Raw genomic sequence first — 26326 nt, 5'->3', positions numbered from 1 at the left:
TGCAACTCATACCTCGTCTATGATGGGCATGTTTTTAATTTCTCTACAAAAATTCATTTTGATATTTTTTGGGGGTGTGAAGTAAAAAATGTACTGATAGTGTAATGAAGAAAAATGCCTCATTAAAAAGATGAAATTCTTGAAAAGAGTAGACATTTGATTACTATTTCTTAGAGAGAAAAATATTTGAACAAAATTGCTTCGCTGAATATTAAAAGAAAGAAACTAAAAGAAACACTCTCACTTTAATAAAATGATTATGATAGAGAACTACTGTAGATCCTCATGCCTGTGTGTCAAGGACAACATATCTCTTAAATGGATAGTTCTCCCAAAATTTTTAATTCTGTCATTAATTACTCACCCTGATGTTGATCCAAACTCGCAAGACTTCCGTTGATCTTCGGAACACAAATGAAGATCTTTTTAATGAAATCAGAGATTTCTGTCCCTCCATTGACAGCTATGCAACTACCACTTTGACGCTTTAGAAAGTTCATAACGAGATTGTAAAACTAATACATATGAATTGAGCGGTTTAGTCCAAATTTCCTGAAAGAGACACAACTGCTTTTTATATGATGAACAGATTTAATTTAAGCTTTCACATGTAAACATTGATCAGCGAATGTAAACAGAAGCTCAACGTGATGCGCAACACGAGAAAGAACATGCTTGAGCCTCTGTTTACCACAACTGATGCGAGTTGATTTATATGTGAATAAAAGCCTAAATTCAATCGGTTCATCATATAAAGCGATCATGTCTCTTCAGAAATTTGGAAGTAAACCGCTCAATTCTTATGGATTACTCTTACAATCTCTTTATGAACTTTTTGAAGCGTCAAAGTGGTAGTTGCGTAGACTTTGAATGGAGGGACAGAAATATCTCAGATTTCATCAAAAAGATTTTCATTTGTGTTCCAAAGATTAACAAAAGACTTACAAGTTTGAAATGACAGGGTGAGTAAATGATGATAATTTCAATTTTGGGTGAACATCTCTTTAACCTGTTAGAGCTAGCAGGACACTTGGCTAACTATTTTTGCCTTTTTAATCACATATTTTAGTAATCATCATACAATAGGTAATCATAATTTGAATTAGTGCCTAAACTAAATCTAATACAAAATCTCAATTTTCATGACACCAACTTCAAATTTGAAACATAACTTGGCCAGACATAGTTTTAACAAATTCAATGTACAGGACGAATCTTTCACAATAGGATCTATACGGTGGATTTACATTTCAAGCTTGAAGCCTGATCAACAGGATTCTGTAAATTACCAAATAATTGTTTCTCAGCAAAGAATGTACAATGGTTACAGATATACAGACATAATACAGAAGAAGAAAAAAAGACAGTAAAACTGATGAATTATAAGCAACTTTTATTAAATTAGATCTTTATAAAACAGTGCAGAGTCCTATTATCGGCTTTGCTGATCGTAAGTCTCTTTAGAGCATGTCTACCACACTTAAAGTTGTCAAGAAAATGGAAAGCCAAACGATGCCTGAAAAGACCCTACATCAACGTTCAGTCCCTTATTCAGCATCAGCAGAAGATTCACTCATTCTTTGCTGGCATGGTTGAGGTCAAATGAGCAACTGCATAACGTGCTGCAATGAAAACACGAGTTATTTGTACTTCTTCTCATGCTTTTCTCTGCAAAAATTGAGGTAATCCTAATAATGCTGCAATGTATCTTCAAAACCGGTTCATTTAGTGATACTTTTGGTCTTAGACTTCACATGGAATGCAATACGAGCTACAAACGAAAAGGCGTTATTTCCAATGTATTATGCCTACATTAGGTATGCTACACTCTAGATTTACTTATCTAAACAATTGAGCTCACTATCGTCTATGAACAACACAATTAAAATGAATCGTTTGATTGTAGACATGATTTATGAACCATGTGACTACTTAGATATCATCACTTCAGGTTGTATAGGTCGTCTCAATCGGCCTGGTTTGCAAAAGGAACATCCCATTCAACAAGGATAGCGCCCGAAGCGAATCGAACGACATGGAGATCAATACGGAAAGAAATTTGCATAGAATGTCATTTATTTCCAAGTAGAAGTTACCGAACAATAACACTCTGTTCATATAATCCTGGACGGTCACGATTAATTGATCACATTTGCAAGGAGGAGCCCCTTTTTATCGGTTTTATTCCGACAAACATTGACCTAAATTCACAACAGAGAAAAATACCTCAGTTATTCATTCTCTGCATAAACCTCTTTGAGGGGAGAGTGTGCATTGCGTGGGATGGCGTTCAGAGTTTTCTAGCATGGTTCTGGTAGTGGGCCTGACTGTGGGGTAAGGTCATGCTGTTAAGGTGTATGGTTCAGCAACCAGCAAAAGTTATCAGTCGGTTAAGCCTTGGTCACATGAAATCCTCGTAGTCTTGTGCATAACCGCCATCAAACTCCCCGTAGTCTGCCAGATCATCTTTCAGCTTGGCTTTAAAACCTCCTCCTGGTATAACTCCCTTCTTTTTCTTTTTACCTTTGTTTGCCTATTGAACAAAAAAAACAAAAAAACATTTATGCCTAAAAAAAAAAAATGATATTAAATGTAATGTTTTTAATCATGTGATGTTCGGGTCAATTTGACCCTAAGAAGATTTTCTTTTCCCCGAAAATACTAGTTAATGTTATCGCTTTGGACTGAAACTTAGTGACTTTGTTCCCAAACAGTATAACTAAATCTCTTCTTTTTTTTGAAAATTTTCTTTTTTTTTTGGGGGTTTTTGTTACCTTGTTACACTTGTGGTGTTCCCGGTCAAAAATGACCGGCCTATAAAAAATTGCTTATAAATCACTCATTATACCATATTTTTACCCAATGTTGGATTCAATCTTTTTGTCAACTTGTTCTCTTTCAATTAGGACTGGTTTTATATTTCTGTTTGCATCTGATTAATCGTGGGCCTCATTTATCTGAGAGTAGGCATCTAATTTTTTGAGTAAAAAACTAATAATTTATGCGTAAATTTGGAAATATTATTATTTTTATTTTTTTATGGCTACTGTTGATCACACTAGTCTACTCTAATGTTTCACCAGGAATTTTGTTTTGAAACTTTTGTTTTGTAAAAAATGGCACAGTCACACTTGTGGTGTTCCCGGTCAAAAATGACCGGCCTATAAAAATAGCTTATAAATCACTCATTATACCATATTTACACCCAATCTTGGATTTAATCTTTTTGTCAACTTGTTCTCTTTCAATTAGGACTGGTTTTATATTTCTGTTTGCATCTGATTAATCGTGGGCCTCATTTATCTGAGAGTAGGCATCTAATTTTTTGAGTAAAAAACAAATAATTTATGAGTAAATTTGGAAATATGAAAAAAATGGCTACTGTTGATCACACTAGTCTACTCTAATGTTTCACCAGGAATTTTGTTTTGAAACTTTTGTTTTGTAAAAAATATGGCACATAGTCACACTTGTGGTGTTCCCGGTCAAAAATGACCGACCTATAAAAAATTGCTTATAAATTACTCAAAAAATGAAATGCCTACTCTCAGATAAATGAGGCCCACGATTAATCAGATGCAAACAGAAATATAAAACCAGTCCTAATTGAAAGAGAACAAGTTGACAAAAAGATTAAATATGGTATAATGAGTGATTTATACGTTTTTTTTTTATGGGCCGGTCATTTTTGACCGGGAACAACACAGGTGTTATAGGGTTTTGAACACCACATGAGGGTTAAATGTTAATCAAACAACGAAAGAAAGAACAATCACTCACTTCCCTAAAAAAAGAAGAAATATTTATGACCGATAATTGGCAGGTGTGGAAAAAAAAGTTTTAGGCCCAGTATTATCACTTTGTCTTTAATAACATGATATTCTGGCCAAATTACCCACATACTACAGATACAATAAACTTCATAACCTGTAAGTTGAAACAATACGATGCACTGACTGCCTCAGATGCCGTTCTAATGACGGACAAAACACTTGACCAAAACTTGCAGCATTTGAGCTTGATTTTGGTAAAAACATAAATACCATAAAGATGCAAGTGTCTGACGATATACAAAGCCACAAAATCAACTTTGACAACACCATGTTTAATTATTTTAATTTTAAAAAGTAGCGAATTTAGACATACGAGATTTCCGCTTGACAGCGAGAGTGAGTGTGTGTGTGTGATATATATATATATATATATATAAACAGTTCAGTTAGTTAATGTTTGGAATTAAATGGATTTCATACCTTTTCTTGCTTCTGCTTTTCACTTAGTAACACTGTCAGTGAGTTGCTAATTTTCTTCAAGTCATCAACTTCCACTGCAAAACCGATTGGAATCATTCGTGATTTACATTAAGAATAAATGAAGAACCATCAAAAATGGGGCATACTTACATGAAAGACACAGGTCCCTAAACAGCGTCTCTAAAAAGCTGGAATAGTGTATAGACTTCTCATAGGGAGATATTTTTTCTTTTAGCAACCGCTCAAACTCTGTGAAGTCTTCTTTTGAAGAGGGACTCATCGCATCAATTCCTGTAACATTATTTGATACTACACCTACAAAAGAGATTAAAAGTTTAAAAATGCAAAATGTAAAAATGTGGATATGGAGATACTGAAAGCACTTACCGAATGCCTCTTTTGCTAGTTCTAAGTCTGAATCCTCCTGTAGTTTTTGCACTCTAAGTTTTTCTGCCTGCTCCTCTTCTGGTGTGAGTTCTGTGCTGTCTTTTGATGACTCTAACTGTTAAAACATTACAATTAAGCTTAGTGAAAGTCTTAATACATCCTTCTATCAGACTTGTTTATTATCGCGCTATATAAATGCCTCATTCTATTCTATACTTATGCTATTAATAAAGGTACGAGTTAACATAATATATATACATTTATCTACACTACTATTAAAAAGTTTGGAGTCATTACGATTTTTTAAATGTTTAGTTATTAGATAAAAGTACAGTAAAAACAGTAATATTGTCAAATATTTCAATTTAAAACAAGTGTTTTCTATTTTATTAAATTTATTTAGCATACTTCAGTGTCACATGATCCTTCAGAAATATTTCTAATATGATGATTTGATGCTCAAGAAACATTTCTTTAAAAAAACAAAACAAGCTGTCAACGTGTCACAATGTAAATTAAATATTAAACTAGTTAAAAAAAACTTAAAAAAATTAAACAAATGAAAAGCTGCCATGTCTTAACTTACTTGTTTTTTGAGCTCCTCTTGTTTTTTTCTTTCTAAATTTTCCTTTTCTTTTATCTTTTCACTTAGTTTCTTCTTTTCTGTAGGTTTAGCCTCAGCCTCTATATATGAAAAATACACAATTAAAACTCAAACTTTAACTTTCCAACTTGAAGTAAAGAATGTGCATGTAAATGTGCATAATTTTCAAGCAGTTTAAAACATTTTTGTAATTCTCTTATAATTATGCATGTAGTTTAAAGGAACACTCCGACTTTTTGGGACTTTAGCCTATTCACCTTATCCCCCAGAGTTAGATAAGTCCATACATACCTTTTTCATCTCCGTGCGTGCTATAAGTCTGTTTGACGCACCCACCGCTAGCCTAGCTTAGCACAAAGACTGGATGTGAATGGTTGCAGCTAGCATACTAATCCAAATAAGTGACAAAATAAAACAAACATTTTCCTATTTACATGTTGTGATTTGTATAGTCACAGAGTGTACAAAAAACAAAGTCACATGAGACACAGACATATTTTAACCGTATAAATACTGGGAACTATATTCTCTGAAGGCGAAGCACTGCTACTTGGGCGGAGTGATAACCGCAGCACCTGAGACGCGCCGTTGTTTCTTCTGTCAACAAAACCAACGTGAGCTCTAGCTCCGCTCAAGTGTTTACTGGGACGACAGAGCGCGTTCGAGGCAACAATACTAACATTACAGGGGATACATGGAGCCCGTAAACAACTGCAATAGTAGTTACCACCCTATTCATATAATAGTGTCACTAACGTTACATTAGATCTAAGCACTGTTACAGTAACGTTAGGCTAAACATTTAAAAATATAACGGAACACTTACCGCAGCCGCTCCACTTTGTCCTGTATGTGATATCGATGGGATGGCTGTATTCCATTTTTTTAAAATAGTCGTCCTCAGTGAAATGTACCGAGCAAACATAATGTCCCTTGATAATCTCATTAGGTGTGTTTTGATCAATATCCAGAGCAAGTAACCATTTCTTCATCCGGTCAGCGTTTTTAGTTGGAATTCTATGAAACATCATGGTATACCTGCATGGTCTCCCCTGTTTATTGTCACAGTTCTTTACAATACAGCGAAAATCCATGATTGTAAACTACGCTTTTACTATTTATAAATTGCTGACTCTGTTACCCAAACTCTGAACGAACTCTCTGCTCCTCACCACGGCGCGTCTCAGGTGCTGCGGTTATCAATCCGCCCAAGTAGCAGTGCTTCGCCTTCAGAGAATATAGTTCCCAGTATTTATACAGTTAAAATATGTCTGTGTCTCATGTGACTTTGTTTTTTGTACACTCTGTGACTATACAAATCACAACATGTAAATAGGAAAATGTTTGTTTTATTTTGTCACTTATTTGGATTAGTATGCTAGCTGCAACCATTCACATCCAGTCTTTGTGCTAAGCTAGGCTAGCGGTGGGTGCGTCAAACAGACTTATAGCACGCACGGAGATGAAAAAGGTATGTATGGACTTATCTAACTCTGGGGGATAAGGTGAATAGGCTAAAGTCCCAAAAAGTCGGAGTGTTCCTTTAAATAGCACCAGATTAATTGACTATGAACGAGAAATCTACACTAAAAATTAATCTGTCACACGCATAACTATACAAGTTGACTGCTATAATCAATTACAAGAGGTAAAGATACATACATAGGCTTAAATATGTTATCCTGAACGTTGACAGTTTGCCAAATACCAACTTATTAATTTCATATCACTGTACCTGACTTTTTTTCCTCCACCTTTTCTTCCTCTTCATCGTCATCCCAATTATCCTACATGAGATAAAAATGCATTTCAAACCACAAATTTAAATGGTTCATGGTGGTAGGTAGCATAACACTAACGTTAGCTGGAGATCTTTTCTTTCCACATTAATAAGATCAATCTCTCCTCTTATGAAGGCTGGCTATTTTGAGACAGCATGATCAATTTGAGATAAACAACAGATGACATTAGTGTTCTGCTGTGAAAAGGCTAAGCACAGTAAATTAATTACTCACTGTAAGTAAAGACATGCCTTTAGCATGGAATTAGTCATTATAATTACACTTATTAACTTAAGACTATGTCTTTAAGCAGGTGAACGCCTATGCTGCTAATACTAACTGGACACATATTTAGACTCACCATCACCACGCTGTTTTGACACTGTTGAGTTAGCAAGAGTAGCTAGCTAGAGTTAGCTGACTGTAACTTCTTGATAGATTGAGACTTTTTTCATTGTTAGAGAAATAAACACACATTTTTGATTTGTGAACGACAAACAAAGCATCCGTTACTAACTTTCACGTCGTCGTCTTCATCCTCGCCCTCCCATTTGTCAAGAACTGCCGCGTTTTTGATGGGCGCCTCCGGCTCGAAACTATCGGCATCTGGAAAATAACAGTGTTTAGACAGATTGCTTGGTGACAGCCGTTCTTTAAGGCGACACTTTATTAGAGAAAACCTATTTATAAGAATTCGTACGGACAGAAAGGAAAAATAACGGTGAACTTTACAAATTCTCACCCCAAGAATCGGCGTCCGCCATGATGTCAGTGTCGCTGAGGGGAACGAGGCGAGGGAGTGAAGCTGACCGCACTGCGCGAAGACTTCAAGACATTTCAAAATAAAAGCCTATTTAGCCCGTGTGTGTTCGCTTTTAGGCCATCTATGCTAATTTACTCATAACCGTTGACAAAATTAACAGTTAGCCGATGTATACACATTTAAAGTTTAGTCTCTCACTACTAGAAAAAGGACCAAAATATTGATGACTCATCCTGCACTACACTAATTTTGTCCAGTCAAATTCTCTTTAGAACAGCCATTTGTGGTGGTGTGTCCATAGACCTTATTCACTGCAGTGCCATCTTTGATTTTTTAAAGGGAATGAAAGCGAGGCTGTGAGCATACATCTCTTCAGTGGGTTGTAGCCTACTGTTGTTTAATGTGTTTTTGGATTGTTCTGCTGACAAAACACTGCAAAAATATCTTTCCAAGAAATTTCAGTAAACAAAAAAATAAAATGGTGAGTGATCTAGGATTTTTACAGCGGATGCTATTGAAAACACGGTAAGTCTATCCCTCACAGTCTCGCTTTCACACCTGTCATGGTGCTTCTCTGAATAAGGTCTATAGGGGACGTAGGCCCTATCCCAAATGGCACCAAACACTGGCGGTCTTCCTCTGAGTCTGCACTTTCGTGACGTAACGGAAATAAGTCTGCTGCGGAGCTTGCACCAGTGCAGGCTTGGCAAAAGTGTGCATTGAGGGCGTATTCCGACCGCAAAGGGGGCGCTCGTGAGCACCCTTCTGAAACCTAAAATGACTACCGGTAAATGGGACACCCTACAGTCTCATGGACTTAACGGACACGCACACGCGGAAGCCATTGTGAGTACACAAGACCGAAAGTGCATATGAAGTGTGCCATTTGGGACAGGGCCATAATCGTAAGCACTCAAGTAATCCCATAATGCACTGCAATAAGAAGTGTACAACCAATACACTCAACGGCTAGCAGAATGCCCTGTGAGGGTCATGCCAATCCTGCGTCTTGCCAGAGAGATGCCGACTATATTAGTGAACTAAATAGGGAATATTGAATAAGGGCGATTTCAGATACAGCCAAGGTTCATGGTTCAATTGTCAATACTTTCTATAGCCTATGTCCCACTCAACCTTTCTGTTCCAATATGACAACTGCTCATCGACTGATTTCATGGAGTCTTTAATAGTTTTTGTATGCAAAGTAAATTGTCATGATTTTACAGTTCTTAACATATATGAATTATTTGATCAACTACATGACCAACTATTTACAGAACTTTGTTTTACTCTTTGGACTGCACATCAATCTCTCAGAGAAAATTTTAATGTGAGTTTTACCCTGAATAAGTTGGATATAGCCTAGGCTACATTAGGATTATCTCTAATATTTTAATTTACTAGACTCGCTGGGGAATCGAACCTGATTTCAAAATGGAAACAAAGTGGTCTTGGACAAGATACTACAACTGTGTCTGAAATCGCACCCTACTTGCAGCGCATCTCTGTATTTGTTTGTGTTGTGAACTTTTGCAGCGCGCTTCTGTATGTAGTTGTGTTGTGAGTATTTGGAGCACATGTGTGTTGTAAAATTGATGAAGATGTTTTCTTAATTTGCGGTTCTTTTTTCTATTTGCATGTGTTTTCTTAAGTTGCAGCGCGTTGAGCTCTCTCGGCCACCGTACTATCCACTATATTTTGGACACCACTTATAAATGGATGTCCTCTGAAATAGTGCACTGGGTGGGGTGATTTCGGACACAGCCCCAATTGGCTTTATGCCCAGCTGCACTACTTCCTGAACTTCAGCCAGCCCCTTTGTTTCCTGTCTGCCATTATTGGACAAACTGATTAATCCAGGTGTGCCTGACCTCAGTAACAATAATCAGACACACCTGGATTAATCAGTTTGTCCAATAATGGCAGACAGGAAACAGAGGAGCTGGCTGAAGTTCAAGGAAGTAGTGCAGCTGGGCATAAAGCCAATATATACAATGTTTATATTGCATACTGAAACATAATTTATAAAGTATGCACTACATGTATAGTGATGTAGTTGGCTGTACACAGTTCAGTGCAGCTTTTCCTAGACATAAATGCTATTTGATCGATAAAGATAACTATGTATTATATTTTAAGTTTGTTGACTTAAGACAGGTAAGAGCTCTTATCACAGAGGAATAAATTATTTTTAAGTTAAGGAAGAATCTGAAGAATGTATTATTTGCCAGTAGCCTATAGTCTTCGTTGCTGTGATTTAGACTGTCTCTTTAAAAAAAAAGTCATAAAGCGCTTCACTGTCCCGGGATGCTGAGGGTGTGTGTGTGTATAAGCTACATCCACGTTCCTCAGCATCTGTGGTTCATGAGAGACATGTCCTAACATTTGGTCAGTAAATGTCTGAGCAAAACAACGACAGATATTCATTTGGTTGAGCGACGCCAAACTGGCTTCGGTAAGCACTTCATTTTAAAAGCTGATCGTCGGTCGGTTTTAAAATGATATAGCCTATTACACGTTTCGATTTTAGTCAGTTTTATAATACCTGCACTCAGGGGCGCCGTATAGGGGGGAAAAGTTAGGACGATTCCAAGGGCCCCTGACTGACAGGGGCCCCAACAAATAGGTAAACAGTAATTAAAAAAATGTATTATATTATACACTATATAATTCATCATCATTGAGTATATTTCAAATAGTAATTAAATTAATGATGTCTTTGATTGTACTTATTTTGGAAATCAAAGTTAAATATCCCCATTGACCAAAAAGTAAACATCCACCCCCCTGTATCTGCATGAAATGGTTTGGTCCTGCCTTAGCGCACTCATCATCAGTAGCCGCGTTTCTATTGACTAAAACGTCATTTTCCTCTCGGGAAAAGTCATTTGAAAAATCATGCCAACGGACGTTGGTAGGTTTATATATCCCAGCCACCGCACTAGACATTATTATTATTAACGGAAGGAGACGTAGGCGTTTTATTCAAGCATCAATGGCAAGGAAAGACTCTTATACTGTGAGCGGCAGATGTGAGGAGTTTCTGGGTGTTTCTCCCTCATTTCTGCTTCGAGGTCTTGATTGTGGCATTTCTTTCAGGTTTAGAATCCAGTATTCCTGTAATTCTTTAACAGATTGACACCCTTTCTTTAGTCTTTCCTCTCTCTCTTTTCTCTCTTTCGTTTTTTGAAAACCAGATTTTCTTTTACTATGCAACTTTGTGGTGTCTGTCATCCGCGTTTCAATTACCCTTCAAATTGCGCAAATTGAAATTGCGAATCGAAAATCGGCTCAATGGAAACAGGTCAATTTCGCAATAACTCCCATTTATCTCAAAAATTTTTTTTACATTTGCATGAGGTGGTTTTTCAGGCAATTCGAAAAATAAATATTTCGCAAAACTGCAATGGAAACCTGCACCTGACGTAGATGACGTGGTGTGTTTGGACAGAATAGACGAGTTGTTTATTAAATTCATAAAAGACAAAAGAATTACAGGAATACTGGTGTATTTCAATTTATTTTTAGAAGCACACACACACACACACACACAGTTTTGTAGCACTGTAATAACCCTGATGTGGAAATTCCGTTTTACACGTCAACTTTATTTTGTTTTTGACATATGTGCAGTTAAGTAAAAAAAAAAAATCAGCTGTTTTCATTGTTTTGAGATGATGATGTTAATTTATTTTGATTAAAAAGTTCTAAAAAAACTAAATATATATGTTTTTCTTTTTTTTAAACTCAATAAAAATACATTGAGACTGTAAAGGATTGCCTTAAGGACATTTTTATGGTGGCTTTTAAACTTGCATCAAATAGTGAATTGCATACTGTATGCAGACTTGCATTTACAAATCACCAGCAGTAGGCTAAATATTGTGCTAGTACTAGTATTGAACTACAAGAAGCAAAACAGTTGCAAGCATTTGATTAGTTATGTAAAGCATCTGATGGGACAGGTACGTCCTAGAGATCTGGTGACAACAGCTGCGCGGAGGGGGCCCAATTTAATTTTTTTGTCATGGGGCCCAAAATTCCTGGCGGCACCCCTGCCTGCACTAAAAAGACAAAATGCACAATGTGCTGATGCTCATCGCCACGTGTTATTTTGTCGTTGTGAGTGAGTGCAGTTTTTAAGCGCGTGCACATTTATGTGGCATCTCAATGACGCTGAAACGGCGACGTATCTTCATATTCTCTGGATATGAGGCGGGCACATGCTCCTTATGATGTTATGTGCAGAAACAATAGCATTTTGGTCATGATTTATGGAGTATGAGCTGTGTTTGTGATTCATTTGTGCTGTGAGTCCGCGTCGATGAATGTTGCAGTAATTCAGTCTCGATATGGCAAGCTGTTTTGACTTTTAATCATTCGCAGGATATGAATTGTTGATATCAACAACTCAATGTTCACAAGTTAAAATGTTAATTCTTTATATCAGGAATTAGATTTCTACTCGTAACAATGGCAATTATTTTAATATCAGGAATTACTTTTCCACTAGTAAAAATGTGCATTCTTAATGTCAACAACTATGCAATCACTGCAGAAATATGAATTCTCGTTTTAAAGAATGACATTTCTATTAGTAAAAACTATCATTCTTGATATCTGTAATTATATTTTCACTAGTTAAATGTCATCATAGGCTGCCACTCAAATTCAGTTGTTATCAAGAATTAATTTCTTACTAGTTGAAATTCCAATTTCTTATATCAGAAATACAATTCCTACTAGTAAAAATTAAATTGTTGATATCAAGAACAGACATTTGCACTAGGAACCACGCAATTACTAATTACTGATACATGCAATTTTTAGAATACAATTAAAGATATCAAGAATTATAGTTTTTACTAGTTGAAATTTAATTATTGATATTAAGATTTCGTATTCCCTGTGAGTGTGATATCAAGAGTTAACATTTTTACTACTTGAAATGTAATTCCTGATATCAAAAATTGCCATTGTTGAATCTAATTCTGATGTCAAGAATTAGCATTTTATGTGAAAATGTAATTGTTGATATCAAGAATTCATATCTGGGAATGAATAAATGTCAAAATGGCTTGCCATAGCTCAAGATCACCGGAAGAATGGATTGTGACGTCAAAACCGTTGGATATGAGGCTTATTTTGGTGCTGAAGGAGGTTAATTTAGAAACTTTTCAAAATATTTGAAATTCAGATTTGAAAAAATGTTTTGCGAAGCGTTTATATAGGGCAATAGCTGTACAAATTTGACCAAACAACCTTGCCAAAAAAGAAACAGCTTAAATCAGCATAAACCGCTTTTATTGTCTGTTGGGGTGTTTAGAGAGGTTTGGGACACTTTTTACCTGGTCAGACTTAGAGACCAGCTTGATGACCAGCTAATCCAACTGAACACCAGCTTGGTCAGGTTGGGAGACCAGTTTAAACCAGTTAAGGCTAACATTAATAACCTAATTGCTTAGGCTGGTTTAAGATGTTGTTGTTGTTTTTCAGCAGGGAAGTGTCCAGATAAAAGTATTTGCATTTAGATGAGACAGAAACTCCCTGCAGATAGGTGTTGCACTATCCCTTTACATTACAACATGTTTGACAGATTGTGCATTTGTATAATTGTCCTTTACCAGCCCATTTAGTTTGTCAGATATGGGCACATCCTTGTATTGTTTTTTTTAAATACATTGGTCATAAGGTAATATGGTTTTAAGGTAGGCCTAATATGAAAATATAGATATGCGTAGTACTAGTGAGGGAATTTTAAATGTATGGTTTCTAGGACTAGACTAAAGAATTAGAAAGTCATGGAAATTACTATGTTGTTTATACATTTTCGAGTTATGTTTTTAAAATATTTCAAAAAATTGCTCAATTCGTGAATGAAAAAAAAAGCTTTTAAAACCTGGAAATATCAGTGCATTTTAATAAGTGAATATATTATTTCCTCATTTATTTAAGATATTTAAAAATTGTATTGAAATTGCTCTTTTTGGGTACAATTATCTCTATAAAATGAACTTAAACAAATTATCTCATAATCAAGAGTTATCTGAAAAGTCATGGAAAGGTATTGTTCACGATGTGTGTGAACCCTGGAAATATCATGGAAATGTATTGGGCAAAAGGAGTGGGAACATTCACAGGGGACATTCAGTGACATTCAGGAACTTTAGATAATCTATTTAAACCTAAGTTTTAGTGCAACCAAATACTCAAAATGGTGTTTATTTCAAACCTATTTTATTAAATAAGCTTCACAGAAAAGTAAACGATGGCACTTTTACAGTATGCATTGCTGAATAAGAAAGCTCAATTTAGACCAAATGGGAGAAAAAAAAACCTCTGCAAATTCATTGACAGTTTCTGAACATAAATGAACATTAAGGAAGACGGGTATATTGGCCGGTTAGAAGTTGCTTGCTGATCTAATAGCGATACTAATGTGTTCGATTACATGCTTCAACCAAGACCACGTTTTCAGCTTAGGCTTGCTGTTTTTTCTTTTAAGGTCTGGGCCAATTTCCACAGTTTATCTGAAGTTGCAAACTGTGAGTTGCCTAATTAATGAGGAATAAGAATCAATTTACTTTGCAAATTTAGAAAAATCACATTAAATGCAGATCGATTAGCAAACTTAGCTAATCTTAACAGTGGCTGAAAAAACATTCTACTGCCACCACTGAATTTCCATTCTTAAATATTTAGCAATACAATGGCCTACAAAAGTACTATTTGGACACTTACGCCATGCTTAAAAGGCTGTTCATTTGCTTAACTTCTGCAGGTAGGTGTTACCCAGATTCCTGATTGCCTGATTTTCAGCATCCTGAAAAAAAACTTGATAATTATGAAGATATCATCCTAAAAACTCATTTGGCCATCTGCGTTGAAGCAAGCTTGTGTTGTTTAAAGGGACAAATTAAGTGAGACACATAATCAAAAGCTGGAGGCCGTATCCGTATGTCCACTGGGAATCTGATGCCTCTCATCAAGGGAGAAATCCCTGTAGTGCAGGAAAATATCAGCATGTTTCCTGCTGATACACCTGCTGAATTGTGCAGATCTGTCTCTCTGATGCTGTGGTGTACTGTGCTTGATGTGGATGAGGTTGTTTTCCTCAGAGGTTTTAATACAGCTCAGGAAATTTAATACAGATCAGGGAAGTCAAGGTGTAGATATAAATTGCATATAGAATGATGCCTTATAATCAGTTCTGGATATTGGCGCAGTTTGAAAGATCCCCCCAAGCTAATTTCAAGTTCAAGTTGGTCACATGGATTCACCACATTGACCAACAAAAAGCTGCTTGGTTTGAAAATGACTTCTGTTTGAGCTGTGCTTCATATTACTGCACTATTGACAATGGACCCCGAAATTTCACTACTGTAACCACACCTTAATATTGAAAAGCTAGTCTTCCATTTCCACTGTGATGAAGACACCTTGTGATTTTGATATTAAATTCATTTTAGTGGTTTAATATGAAGAATGTTCCACATATGGATATCTAGAGGAAAAATAACTTAAAATGGATTGTAGGTACTGTAGGTTATAGGTAAAAGTAGTTGTTTTCTTAGAAGATGTCCCTGAAATTTTGAATTGATCAACTGTATGACATTAGCGACTGCATCAGATTGACATAAACAATGTACTGTATTATGTTTCCATTTACAATCACCAACTACTGTAAAGTTTTTTCTCATCAAAGCCAATTTGTTTACTCACTTTTGGCACTTCTTTTTTCAGGGCTGACAGAATCCCACTTCTGTGGGTCTGATGAAGCTAGTCATGGCTCTCATGAGAACACCAGCGACCAGAGCCATTGTTTCAGAGCTCAATCCTTCAGCCTCTAGCACTACACCTGAGGGAAGTGAAAAGCTCAATGGAGATGGAGTTGATCCAATTCCTGAGCAACTTCGGGACGACAAGTTGGACATTCAACCTTCCTCGCCTACGCCAGCTGGGTCCTTTCTGAGTGATGCGTCTGGGGACGACTCCAACCCAGGCGAAAGCCCCCTTCAGCCAGATAGCATGGAAGAAGACTCGCTGTCCGAATATGATAATGTAGGATCTGGGGAAGAAGAGGAGGAGCGTGATTATGAGGAAGATGAGGAACTGCAGACTGAAGCAGATAGGATGACCTACTATGTCCACTGTTGTCCAGAGGATGAAAGCTACATGGAAGGAATGGACTGCCATGAAGGTGCAGATGGTGCTGAGTGTCCAGGCACATCTCGGGACGTCAAGGATAGCTGTACACCAGAGGAGGCTTGGAAACACTCAGAAGACTTTTCCAAGGTACCACAAAAAGATGCACCAACGATGGTCTACAAACGACCAGAGCCCATCACAGAGACGACCTTCGTACAAGCCCCCATGGCTGAGGATGAGGAGGATGAAGAAGAGACTGAGGAAGAAGTGGAAGAGGACAGTGAAGAAGAAGACAATGATTTTTTTCATTATGTAGGGAAAAAAGTGGAGTTGAACAACAATGAGGTCCCACATAAAGGCAGTTGTTCTGAAGTCTTTCTCAGAGACAACAGAAGTCGTCCCCAAGAATCTAGTCATGATAAATTGGGGCAAAAAAGTGATTCAGTAAGTAACTATAGAAGGAACCAGGACATTTCCAAACACCCAAGGGATATCCCTCCAGGGTCAAGTTGTGCTCCTAGGAATCGAATGGAAAGCGTTCAGGAAGAGTGTGCTAGTGGCTGTCCAAAAGATTGTGATGTACCAGTGGTTAGAGAGTGTAGAGGAGACACTAGACAAAGTTTCAGATTTAGAGGGCATCATTCGGAGAGAGTACACAACAGAGACATTGCTTACCAGGACAGTAGCGGGGTCAACAATAAAGCAAAATTTGCAGATCCAGAGGACAAAGGTGCTTGGAAAAAAAGACAGTTGCTAAAATACTCTAGAGAGGACGACAGGGACGGAGATGGGAAACATTTACACGGGCAAAGTAAAAGTCCTGGAGACAGCAAAAACAGAGGACATGACCATCCAGTTTGTAATCACAAACCAAAGGGTGAAAAAGAGACAAGGAGCTATGGGGATGTTGAGGAAGACCAGATTGTGATTGGAGTTAAGACAAAACTTAAAATTGCTCCAAATAACTCATGGAGGAACAAAGATCAGACGCCTGATCAGACAAATAATGGGAAAGGGGCTCCTGACAGTTCCAGGGCCTCTTCAACATCATCAGACAGGAGAAACAGCCAATCCAGAGCCCATGTTAATACACCTGTACAGTCCCCAGACAAATGGCTGCAAAAAGACTTGGCCAAACCTGTTCAAAAGGAGAAGACAAGGCCTAGACAAGAACAGGTAACTGTGAATTATTTGGTAACTGTCAAGAAGTCTTAGAGTTTTCTTTGCAGAGGAACTGCAACATTTGGATCCATTTGAATGGATCCTTGTTATTGTAGTAGCATTTATTCCAGATTGACCCATTCCTAAATGCCAAAAAATGTGGATGGTAGCTTTGCATGTTGATCAGACAGCCAGTTCTTGTCTTATTTGGAGACTCTTAACTACATTGCACTGGATTTCAACCAGTGGCCTGCCTCCTTCTAGACAAGCATTAGACAAGTCTCACCAATGAGATTTGAAGATATCCATCCATCCATCCATTCTCCAAACCTCTTGTCCCCTGTTAGGTCGTGGGGAGGTTTCTCGGGCTACAGGGGTTGTGACACTCTGCACAACATTCCTTTATGCAACCTTTAGCCATTTGGTTCCCATTATGCTAATGCTAATTGTGTTAATTCAACTAATATGTATATACAGGGGCAGCATTTTTTTGTTGCATTCCCTAAAAAATCAGTTGTTTCGCCCCTGCTTAAACATATTATTTCTTGAAACGTATACATTTCCATGTATACCCACAAATAATCTAAACAGTTTAATACATTTTTGGGCTCTTGAAAGATGTAATTGTAACTGCTACAACTGACTAGATATTGGCTACTGGTCTTTTAATACAATAGCACTACCATTACAGCCTTATGATTTTTTCAATAATCATTCATCATCATCATGTAGATTATAAATTGTACCTATATATAAAAATATGATTATTGTCTGTTTTAATGTTTTCGACAGGTTCCTCAAAGTAGTCCAGAGGACAGTAGTACTACAGAGCCACCACCTGGACAAAAGAGACCGGCAAGTTACCTAGTTATATGCTGAACAGTAATCTCAGAGTCGGTTCTGTCCCTCAGAATACATCCTTTGGGGCAAGATGTAACCTGAAAATGGATCTGTACCTTAATTATCGTTTTGCTTTTCAGCAGATCCAGAGAAATCCCTCTTTTCCAAGCTTTGTGGATAGTAAGTTTGGTTTTATTTTAAACCCAATCGAGACACAAATCTTTAAAAATGTAAAATGTACACTTGTTGATCATTGGTATATTATTGATAGTAGAGTCATATTAAGGGTATTAGCTCAAATTTCAGGTGGTTTATGAGTCTAGCTGTTTATCCTGGTCTTTGAATTTGTTTTCTAGTTCCTGGTCCATGTGAGCCAGAAGATCTCATCAATGGAATCATCTTTGCTGCAAACTACCTCGGCTCTACCCAGCTGTTGTCCGAAAGAAACCCGTCTAAAAGCGTACGCATGAAGCAAGCGCAGGAGGCTGTGGACTTTGTTAAGGTATTTTATAAGATTCTCCACGCAAATATATTTAATATCCATTAAAAAATAGCAGATGGTTTCAGAAGTTCTTTCTCAGTCCACTAGATGACGCTGTAACCTTTGTGTATCTGTGTTCTTTAGTCTGAAGAGGGTGAAGCTCAGAGCTTGACTGAGATTGACTTGTTCATCTCAACCAAGGCCATCAAGGTGCTCAATGCTGACACACAGGTGGGTAAAGTTCATATAAACCTGGTAATTGTATCAATATATTGACAGTATCGTGCAGATACTGATATTCGTCGTTACGGTGCTCTAGTAATGCAGGTTTGATTCTGGCCTGTGTCAATTCCCAATCCCATTTTCCCCTTCTATCTTAATACCTCCTGCTTTCCACTTGACCATCTCATAAAAAGGCAAATGCTCTTTTAAAAAGAAAAATGTTGACATTACAGAACAAGGTGAAGGATTTATGCTTACAGACTTTTCATTGGCTGACTCCTGTTCACAGGAGACGATGATGGACAACGCGCTCCGCACCATCTCATACATCGCAGACATCGGTAGCGTGGTGGTCCTGATGGCCCGGCGCCGTCTGTCTAACTCCTCCTCACTCGACTGCTCAGAATCAGACCTCAGCACAGAGAGTCAGAAGCAGTACCGCATGATGTGCTACGTCTTTGAGTCAGAGGATGTGAGACTTATTTTTATTTACTTTTTGACTTCTTTTCTTTTTCGGTTGACATGACATTATTTGTGCAATTACAAATATGTACCAGTTTGTTACTTACACACTTACTTAAGCTTTAATCTAACAGTCAAAAACTGCATTACAAATCTGTCATCATATCAGTGTTGAATGGTACCTAACTACTATGTACTTATCTGTCAGTATATTGTTATAATATACGCACATATTATTAGTCAAAAACCCAGATGGAATATTTTGTGCTTTCATGCAATGATTTTATAGGGGGGGAAATCTGCAGAATTCTGGGGAATTTATAGATTTAAATGTAAGATTATGGATTTAAATGTAGTAAAATTAGCTGAGAGTACTGCGCTTTTATTGTTAGCCGAAAGCTATATCAAATTAGCCTGGACATTTCATGAACAAACATGCAATGTTTAATATTCAATAAGCAACATTTAATATTTACTAAATAAACATTATATACGTATAGGTAACTGAATGCATTATCAAATTAGCCAAAATAATTACTAAACAAACATATATTTATAATTCAATAAGAAACTTTTAAGAACACTTTTGGAAGCTGAAAGTAAAATAATTATTATAAAGCATATAATATTTCATATTCAGTAAGAATTTATTTATATTCATATTTAATTAAAAGAACAATCAAATTGGTAGCTGAAATCAATATCAGAAAATTAGTCTAAATAATTGCTAAGCAAATATTTAATGTATAATAATCAATAAGAAATATGTTACATGTGATAAACACACACTGTTTTTGGTAGCTGAAAGCATTATCAAATTAGCCTAAATAATTACTAAACAAACAGGTAAGAGGCAGTGCATGTGCATAGCTGTGTGATTGACAGGTGTAATTGGTAGGCAAAGATAATTGTGGGTTTGTAGCTCGTTGCTCCTCTAACCTCTAGTCAGTTTTGTATTTATTCTTCAGCGTGTTGACAATGAGCTGTATAAATCTGCTCATGTAATTGTTTTTTTGAGTCAAGCACTCTCTCGGTCTGAGATGTCGTCACGTCTTCAAGTATCCTCCTCTCGCTGAGTGGTTCACCCCCCCCCCCCCCTCCCCTCTCTCTCTCTCTCTCTCTCTCTCTCTCTCTCTCCACCCAACCCCCACCCCCCCCCACAGGCCCAGCTCATTGCACAGTCCATCGGTCAGGCGTTCAGCATGGCCTATCAGGAGTTCCTCCAAGCCAATGGGATCAATCCCAAGGACCTCAGCCAGAAAGACTACAGTGACATACTGAACACACAGGAGATGTATAATGACGACCTCATCCATTTCTCCAATTCTGAAAACCTTAAAGAGGTAATAATTAAAGCACTGGAAACCTTGATCATAGCAGCTCTGAATTGTAGCTGCTTTTGTGCAAACGTGTTGCGATGCTCCTGCGAGTCAAACCTGTTTATTCCAGATCCCCTTCGTCTAGTCTTTCCTAATGTTTTTCTATACATTTTCATTTTCCTATAGTTGTTGACCAGTTTGGGTTTCTCAATGCTGCTACCAGTAGAATTAAGATCAGGGAGTCAATATATACTTGTTATCACAAATGTAATATATTTAATTTAATTCAACAATTTTATAACTGGCAATAAACACAAACATATAACTATAAATATGTATTTATTATTTTATATATTTCATATATTAATTGATTAAAATTGTCTATTATTTATCATACATGTGATACATCAATTCATTTTGATTAATATTATTATTATTAATGTTTATATTAGCTTGTAATTAATCAAACATTTATTTTTACTACTGGTATTTATTTTCTTTTCACAATATTTGCTATTCAAATGCTATCAAAAATTTGAATGTTAGAAAACTAAAATGTGCTAAAAAGCTGTAACTATGACAATAAAAACTAGTGAATTAGCGTATATACACATAAACTGTAACTATTATATTTATATAATTGTGTGGGTGAGTATATGTGTGTGTTTGTTAATATATATATATATATATATATATATGTAATTATAATGATATAAATATGTATATAAACATTTAAACACACATTTATTTAATTAATCAAATGTTTGTGTGCGTTTCTTTTCCACAACATTAACTACAAAATGCTATAAAAAAAAAAAGAAATACATTGAAATATTGGAAACCCAAAATGTGCTAAAAGCGAGCCTGGTTATCACCTGATGTCCATAACCACATAATTGCTCAATACTGACCGATTTATTAGCCAGGCCAATATATTGGTGTATATGCAAAACTAAATGCAAAAAAAAAAACGTGATCTGAGGATTTTTTGGCCTCGTTCTACATCATACTTAAAATAGCACCTGCCACCCCATATTAATTTTATGAATGGCAATTTCTTTGCCTTGAAGTTCTTTCTTTACTGATTTTTTTTGTCATCAGCTTCAGCTAGAGAAGCAGAAGGGGGAGATACTGGGTATGGTGATCGTGGAGTCGGGCTGGGGCTCAATCCTGCCCACAGTCATCCTGGCCTGCATGCTTAACAACAGCCCTGCCGCCCGCTCCGGCAAACTCAATGTGGGCGATCAGATCATGGCCGTCAACGACACCAGTCTGGTGGGCCTGCCTCTCGCCACCTGTCAGGGCATCATCAAGGTTTTGACATTCTTATGCATGTATTCAACACTCGTGTGTCGTTAGATTGCAGGGTTACATACGTTTGTGTTTCAGGGCTTGAAGAATCACGTTCAGGTGAAACTGAGTGTAGTGAGTTGCCCGCCTGTTACTACTGTCCTCGTAAAGAGGCCAGACCTGCAATACCAGCTCGGTTTCAGCGTTCAGAACGGAATAGTAAGTGTCAAGGATCAAGAAAGACATTAAAATAGCTCAGTAAGAAAAATTACACACATCAGCTTCAACAAACATCTAATGCTTTACCAAAAGGTGCGGTTTTCATTACAATAACTTAGCTTATCTAATCAGCTGCTGTGTATTTGCATAGTTAGGTGACTTCTTTGCAATCTTACTCTGTCATCCTGTTGTTGAATTGCAGATCTGTAGTCTGATGCGTGGAGGTATAGCGGAGAGGGGAGGGGTGCGTGTCGGACACAGAATAATTGAGATAAACGGACAGAGTGTGGTGGCGATGGCGCATGAGAAAATCGTCCACGCCCTTTCAGTGTCCGTAGGAGAGGTACGGCTTTATATATATTTACGTATATGTTTTATAATAATAATAATCTAGCCTCTGGAAGGGGTGTAAAAGTACAGCGATACTGTGCCCAAATATTAGCCCATTCAAATATTAGCCCATTAAAGGGCCAGAAATGTTTTAGCCAAAAGCTTTCTTTGGTTAAGTTAAAACACATTTAAATGGTTTCCACATTTAATTGTGCTTGAATATTAAGATTCATTTATTTCAATAAGTATGAATATATATATAGATATATATCTGAACAGGTGTACCCAATAAAGTGACCAGGGAACTAAAATTAATAAAAACTACAAGTTTTTCTGAGTAAAAGTGTGAAACAGGCTTTTTATACATGCATTATGTATTAGTATTATTATGTATTATTATGTAAGTGTGGATGAGGAACATGCCTATAATAGAAAATGTATGACATGTATAATTTCAACACTGTTATAAAATTATTAAAATAAAACGTTAAAAGCAATTAAAAACACAAAAAAATTAAATAATAATTTGGAAGCTAATTATATACATGCTTTTTTGTTATGACAGTGTAATTGAGTCAGTTTTCAGTTTCGACTGAACTCGAGTACAAGTACAATTTCCTCAAAACAATACGCAAGAACTGTACAGTTATGAAGAACAATTAGTACTTTACACCCCTTACTTTTTGCAGTTAGTCATCATCCTTTCTCGCATTGCATTCAATTATTTGTATTACGTAGTTTATTAATGACGTGAATGCTATTAAAATGAGGTTTCTTTCCTTTTTCTCAACAGATTAACATGAAAACTATGCCAGCCGTCATGTTCAGATTGTTAACTGGTCAAGAGACTCCGGTGTACATATAAGGAATCATAAACCTGGGACCTTTTCCTGCAACGTTAAAAAAAAACATGTACAGCTCCTCCTAAAAAAAGCTGAAAAATATTCATCTTGCTTCATGTGGCTGCAGACTGCATGTAAAGATCATTAGAAAGAGTGCAAACATGCACACATGCACACATAATTACTTTATCAAAGGGGGGCTGTTATTTGATTATTAATGCAATTATTCATACAGTCTTATATGTTAAATGCCTTTGGTTAAAGCCTTTTGGTTGCACTTTATTTTACAGTATGTGTACTTACAGTACACTTACTTAAGAAAGTACTGGGTAATATAAGGTAACTACATGGTTTAAGGTTAGGTTTAGGTGTAGGTTCAGGGTTAGTACCTACTACCTAGTTATTACACTAAGGCTGTGTGTCCACCAAAGCTTCTTTTTTTCACGCGGCTGGCGTACTTTTTCAATTGTTTTCAATGGGAGCGCCACGTTTTTAAAACGCCATGAGCGTAACGAGGTGCTGAGTGTTTTTTTTCACTCTGAAGCTATCAGGAGTCAAGATGGGATTCAGTTGCAGGCTTAAACAAAACAGTTTATTGACTGAATAACAGGCCAAAAATAGTGATAGGAACAAACTAAACTAATTAGATGATCAATCCAGCAGAAAGCAAAAAGGCAAACTAAAAGAGAACGCTGAAAGTCCGATTCCTTATTAGGCAAAACAGTGCAAAGCTCATGCAGCGGGAAAACAGCGGGGCGCCAGGCAGAGGGGAGCTGAGATCTGGCTGGCAGCATAGAGAAGGCCTGGGGAGATTTACAGAAGATGCACAAAAGAAAAACAAACAGGGAGAATGAACGGCACTGGAGGCTCAAAACAGGACTGAACAAGACACAATTGCACAATATCAACAGGCTGGGTCGAAGCATAGTGGGAAGCGAAAACAATGATCTGGCACAAGACAGACGACAAGTAGAATAAATAGAGAAATGAACAATGAAGGTAATCAATAACAGGTGTGGCAGAGCAGTGATGACGAATGAGAGAGTGGTAATTAATAACAAGTGCGGGAACAGAGCAGTGGGGAACGAGAGGGTGGGGAAACAAATCAACACAAAGACAGCGGAGTGCACGGCGAACTGTCAAAACAAAGCCATGTGCTCCGAGACAACCACGCAGACAACGCACAAAAGAAAACAGGCAGATCAGACCGGCGACATGACAGTAGGAGGACCAAGAGTAGGAGGAAGCTTGAGACGAACCGCCAATGGACCCAGGACCTTAGTGATGCAGTATGGACCAATGAACCTGGGAGCCAACTTTCGGGAGGCCACCCTGAGAGGTAGGTCCTTGGTGGATAACCATACCTTCTGACCACAAACATAACGAGGGGAACGAGTCCAAAGGCGATCGGCTGCTGCTTTGGTTCGTCTAGACTCTAGAGGTCTGGGCCAGGACCTTCTCAGCCTTCCTCCAGGTGCGAAGACAGCGCTGGACGAAGGCTAAAGCAGACGGGACCGCAGCTTTGGGTTCATGTGAGGGTAACAGAGGAGGTTGATAACCAACAGAACACTGAAATAGTGACAAAACTGTAGACGCTACCGGCAGGGAATTATGGGCATATTCCACCCATGTTGACTGTTACCAATGTCGTAGTTACGCTCAGCTGGGCTCAGTCGATGGGAGAAGTAGGCACAAACATGTACCTTCCCATCCTTTGGGGACCACTGAGACAGGTAGGACCAAGTTCTCGTAGTGTCCCGTAGGTGTATTAAACGCTGTCTTCCACTTATCCCCCTCACGAATCCGTACCAAGTGATATGCATTGCGAAGGTCTAACTTAGTGAGACCTTGGCTCCTTGCAGCAACTCAAAGGCAAACGACATAAGAGGTAAGGGATACCTGTTCTTGATTGTGATGTCGTTAAGACCCCTATAATCTATGCAGGGTCGCAGGGAGTCGTCCTTCTTCTTGACAAAGAAGAACCCTGCACCAGCAGGCAATGAAGAGGGACGGATGAGACCGGCATTGAGAGAATTGTGAATGTACTTGTCCATAGCCTCTCTTTCTGGACCAGACAGGGAAAAAGACTAGAGAGAAGTGCCTGGGAGGAGGTCAATAGCGCAGTCATACGGCCGGTGGGGAGGTAGAGAGGTGGCCCGGGACTTTCTGAACACCTGGCGAATATCATAGTACTCCGCTGGGACCCCGGTCAGATCCGCTGCCTCAACCTGCAAAACAGAGGACACAGAGCCAGGAGAAGAAGCAGTACCCATGCAAGACGCTAGACACGACTGACTCCAGGCCAACACAGAATTTCCAGACCAATCCACATGAGGGCCATGCTGCACCAGCCACAGATGCCCCAAGACTATCGGGGCACACGGAGAATTAGAAAGGTAAAGCTTGGTCACCTCATGGTGATTGCCCGAAACTACAAGACTTACACAAGGGGTGGAGTGGGTGATGGAGGTTATAAGCCAGCCATCAAGGGACCAGACAGATATGGGGGCAGATAAGGGGACGGCCGGAATGCCCCACTGCGCCACTGTGGACGTGTCCAGGAAATTGCCCTCGGCCCCAGAATCCAAATTTTTTTTTTACAGGGAGTGAAAATTCCCCGGTTTTCCCAGTTTACTGATGGGATTTGGCTTTTAAAGGGCACTTAATTGCAAAGTGTCCTGGCTTCCCACAGTATAAACCGAGACCTCGGGTGAGGCGTTGTTGTCTCTGCTGGGGTGTGAGATGAAGACGGCCTAACTGCATGGGTTCAGGGTCAGATAGAGGAGGCTGGGATGAAGAGAAGGTGGTCTGATCGGAAAAACTCTCCTCCAACCTCCAGGAGGAGCGAGCGGCCCGATGCTGGCGTCGACGCACAGTCCGATCCTCGACGCGAAGAGCCAAGTCCATTAGAGCATCAAGATCACGTGGTAGTTCGTGGGCGGCGATCTCATCTTGGATCTCATCGTTCAACCCCTCCGGGAATCTTGAGCGCAGAGCCCCCTCATTCCAGTCAGAGGTAGCCGCCAGGGTCTGGAATTGAATGGAAAAGTCAGTAAAAGAGCGGCCGCTCTGTGTGAGTAAAAAAGTGTAATAATTTCAAGGCGAAAATCCTGGAAGTACGAACAGAAAGGGGCTTGAGACTCCCACACAGGCAGAAAGCAACGTCAAAACATATGCAACCTTGGCCTCCTCTGTAGAATAGCGATGAGGCTGGAGAGCAAACA

At 38.1% G+C, this 26326-nt stretch overlaps 2 protein-coding genes across 4 annotated transcripts; one reads left to right on the top strand and one right to left on the bottom strand.

The window, feature by feature from the left end:
- Positions 1-1378: 1378 nt before the first annotated feature.
- Positions 1379-8537, bottom strand: eif3ja (eukaryotic translation initiation factor 3, subunit Ja). 2 transcript variants are annotated; one of them, XM_079603401.1, is made up of 8 exons: positions 7768-8537; positions 7543-7631; positions 6980-7031; positions 5227-5324; positions 4641-4755; positions 4404-4568; positions 4254-4327; positions 1379-2533 (listed from the first exon to the last, which is right to left on the bottom strand). In XM_079603401.1, exons 1-8 carry the CDS (start codon positions 7787-7789, stop codon positions 2402-2404), a joined length of 747 nt encoding a protein of 248 aa, XP_079459527.1. In that variant the 5' UTR covers positions 7790-8537; the 3' UTR covers positions 1379-2401. The 2 variants fall into 2 exon arrangements, with proteins under 2 accessions (XP_079459527.1, XP_079459528.1); XM_079603402.1 differs by having other exon boundaries at positions 7387-7631; positions 7768-7841.
- Positions 8538-10100: 1563 nt separating this feature from the next.
- On the top strand, positions 10101-24075 carry apba2a (amyloid beta (A4) precursor protein-binding, family A, member 2a). 2 transcript variants are annotated; one of them, XM_079603585.1, is made up of 12 exons: positions 10101-10243; positions 15532-17112; positions 17890-17952; positions 18078-18117; positions 18294-18439; positions 18563-18649; positions 18930-19112; positions 20266-20445; positions 21523-21735; positions 21811-21930; positions 22133-22273; positions 23054-24075. In XM_079603585.1, the coding sequence occupies exons 2-12, from the start codon at positions 15562-15564 to the stop codon at positions 23123-23125; spliced, it is 2796 nt and encodes a 931-aa protein (XP_079459711.1). In that variant the 5' UTR covers positions 10101-10243; positions 15532-15561; the 3' UTR covers positions 23126-24075. The 2 variants fall into 2 exon arrangements, with proteins under 2 accessions (XP_079459711.1, XP_079459712.1); XM_079603586.1 differs by having other exon boundaries at positions 10103-10243; positions 18081-18117.
- The last annotated feature ends 2251 nt before the right edge of the window (positions 24076-26326 follow it).

The sequence above is a fragment of the Phoxinus phoxinus genome, assembly GCF_949152265.1.
Source record: "Phoxinus phoxinus genome assembly, chromosome: 25".
In the NCBI taxonomy this organism is placed as follows: domain Eukaryota; kingdom Metazoa; phylum Chordata; class Actinopteri; order Cypriniformes; family Leuciscidae; genus Phoxinus; species Phoxinus phoxinus.
Note: the sequence above shows the minus strand (reverse complement) of the source record. Positions and strands in the feature narration are given on the sequence as shown.

Excerpts from the sequence above, each read along its gene's own strand:
- eif3ja (XM_079603401.1), bottom strand. The coding sequence starts at position 7,789 with ATGGCGGACGCCGATTCTTGGG. Across the intron at positions 7,632-7,767 it reads GGCGGACGCCGATTCTTGGG|ATGCCGATAGTTTCGAGCCG; the intron begins GTGAGAATTTGT and ends GTTATTTTCCAG. Across the intron at positions 7,032-7,542 it reads ATGAAGACGACGACGTGAAA|GATAATTGGGATGACGATGA; the intron begins GTTAGTAACGGA and ends TATCTCATGTAG.
- apba2a (XM_079603585.1), top strand. The coding sequence starts at position 15,562 with ATGAAGCTAGTCATGGCTCTCATGAGAACACCAGCGACCAGAGCCATT. Across the intron at positions 18,650-18,929 it reads TGCTCAATGCTGACACACAG|GAGACGATGATGGACAACGC; the intron begins GTGGGTAAAGTT and ends TCCTGTTCACAG. Across the intron at positions 20,446-21,522 it reads ATTCTGAAAACCTTAAAGAG|CTTCAGCTAGAGAAGCAGAA; the intron begins GTAATAATTAAA and ends TTTTGTCATCAG.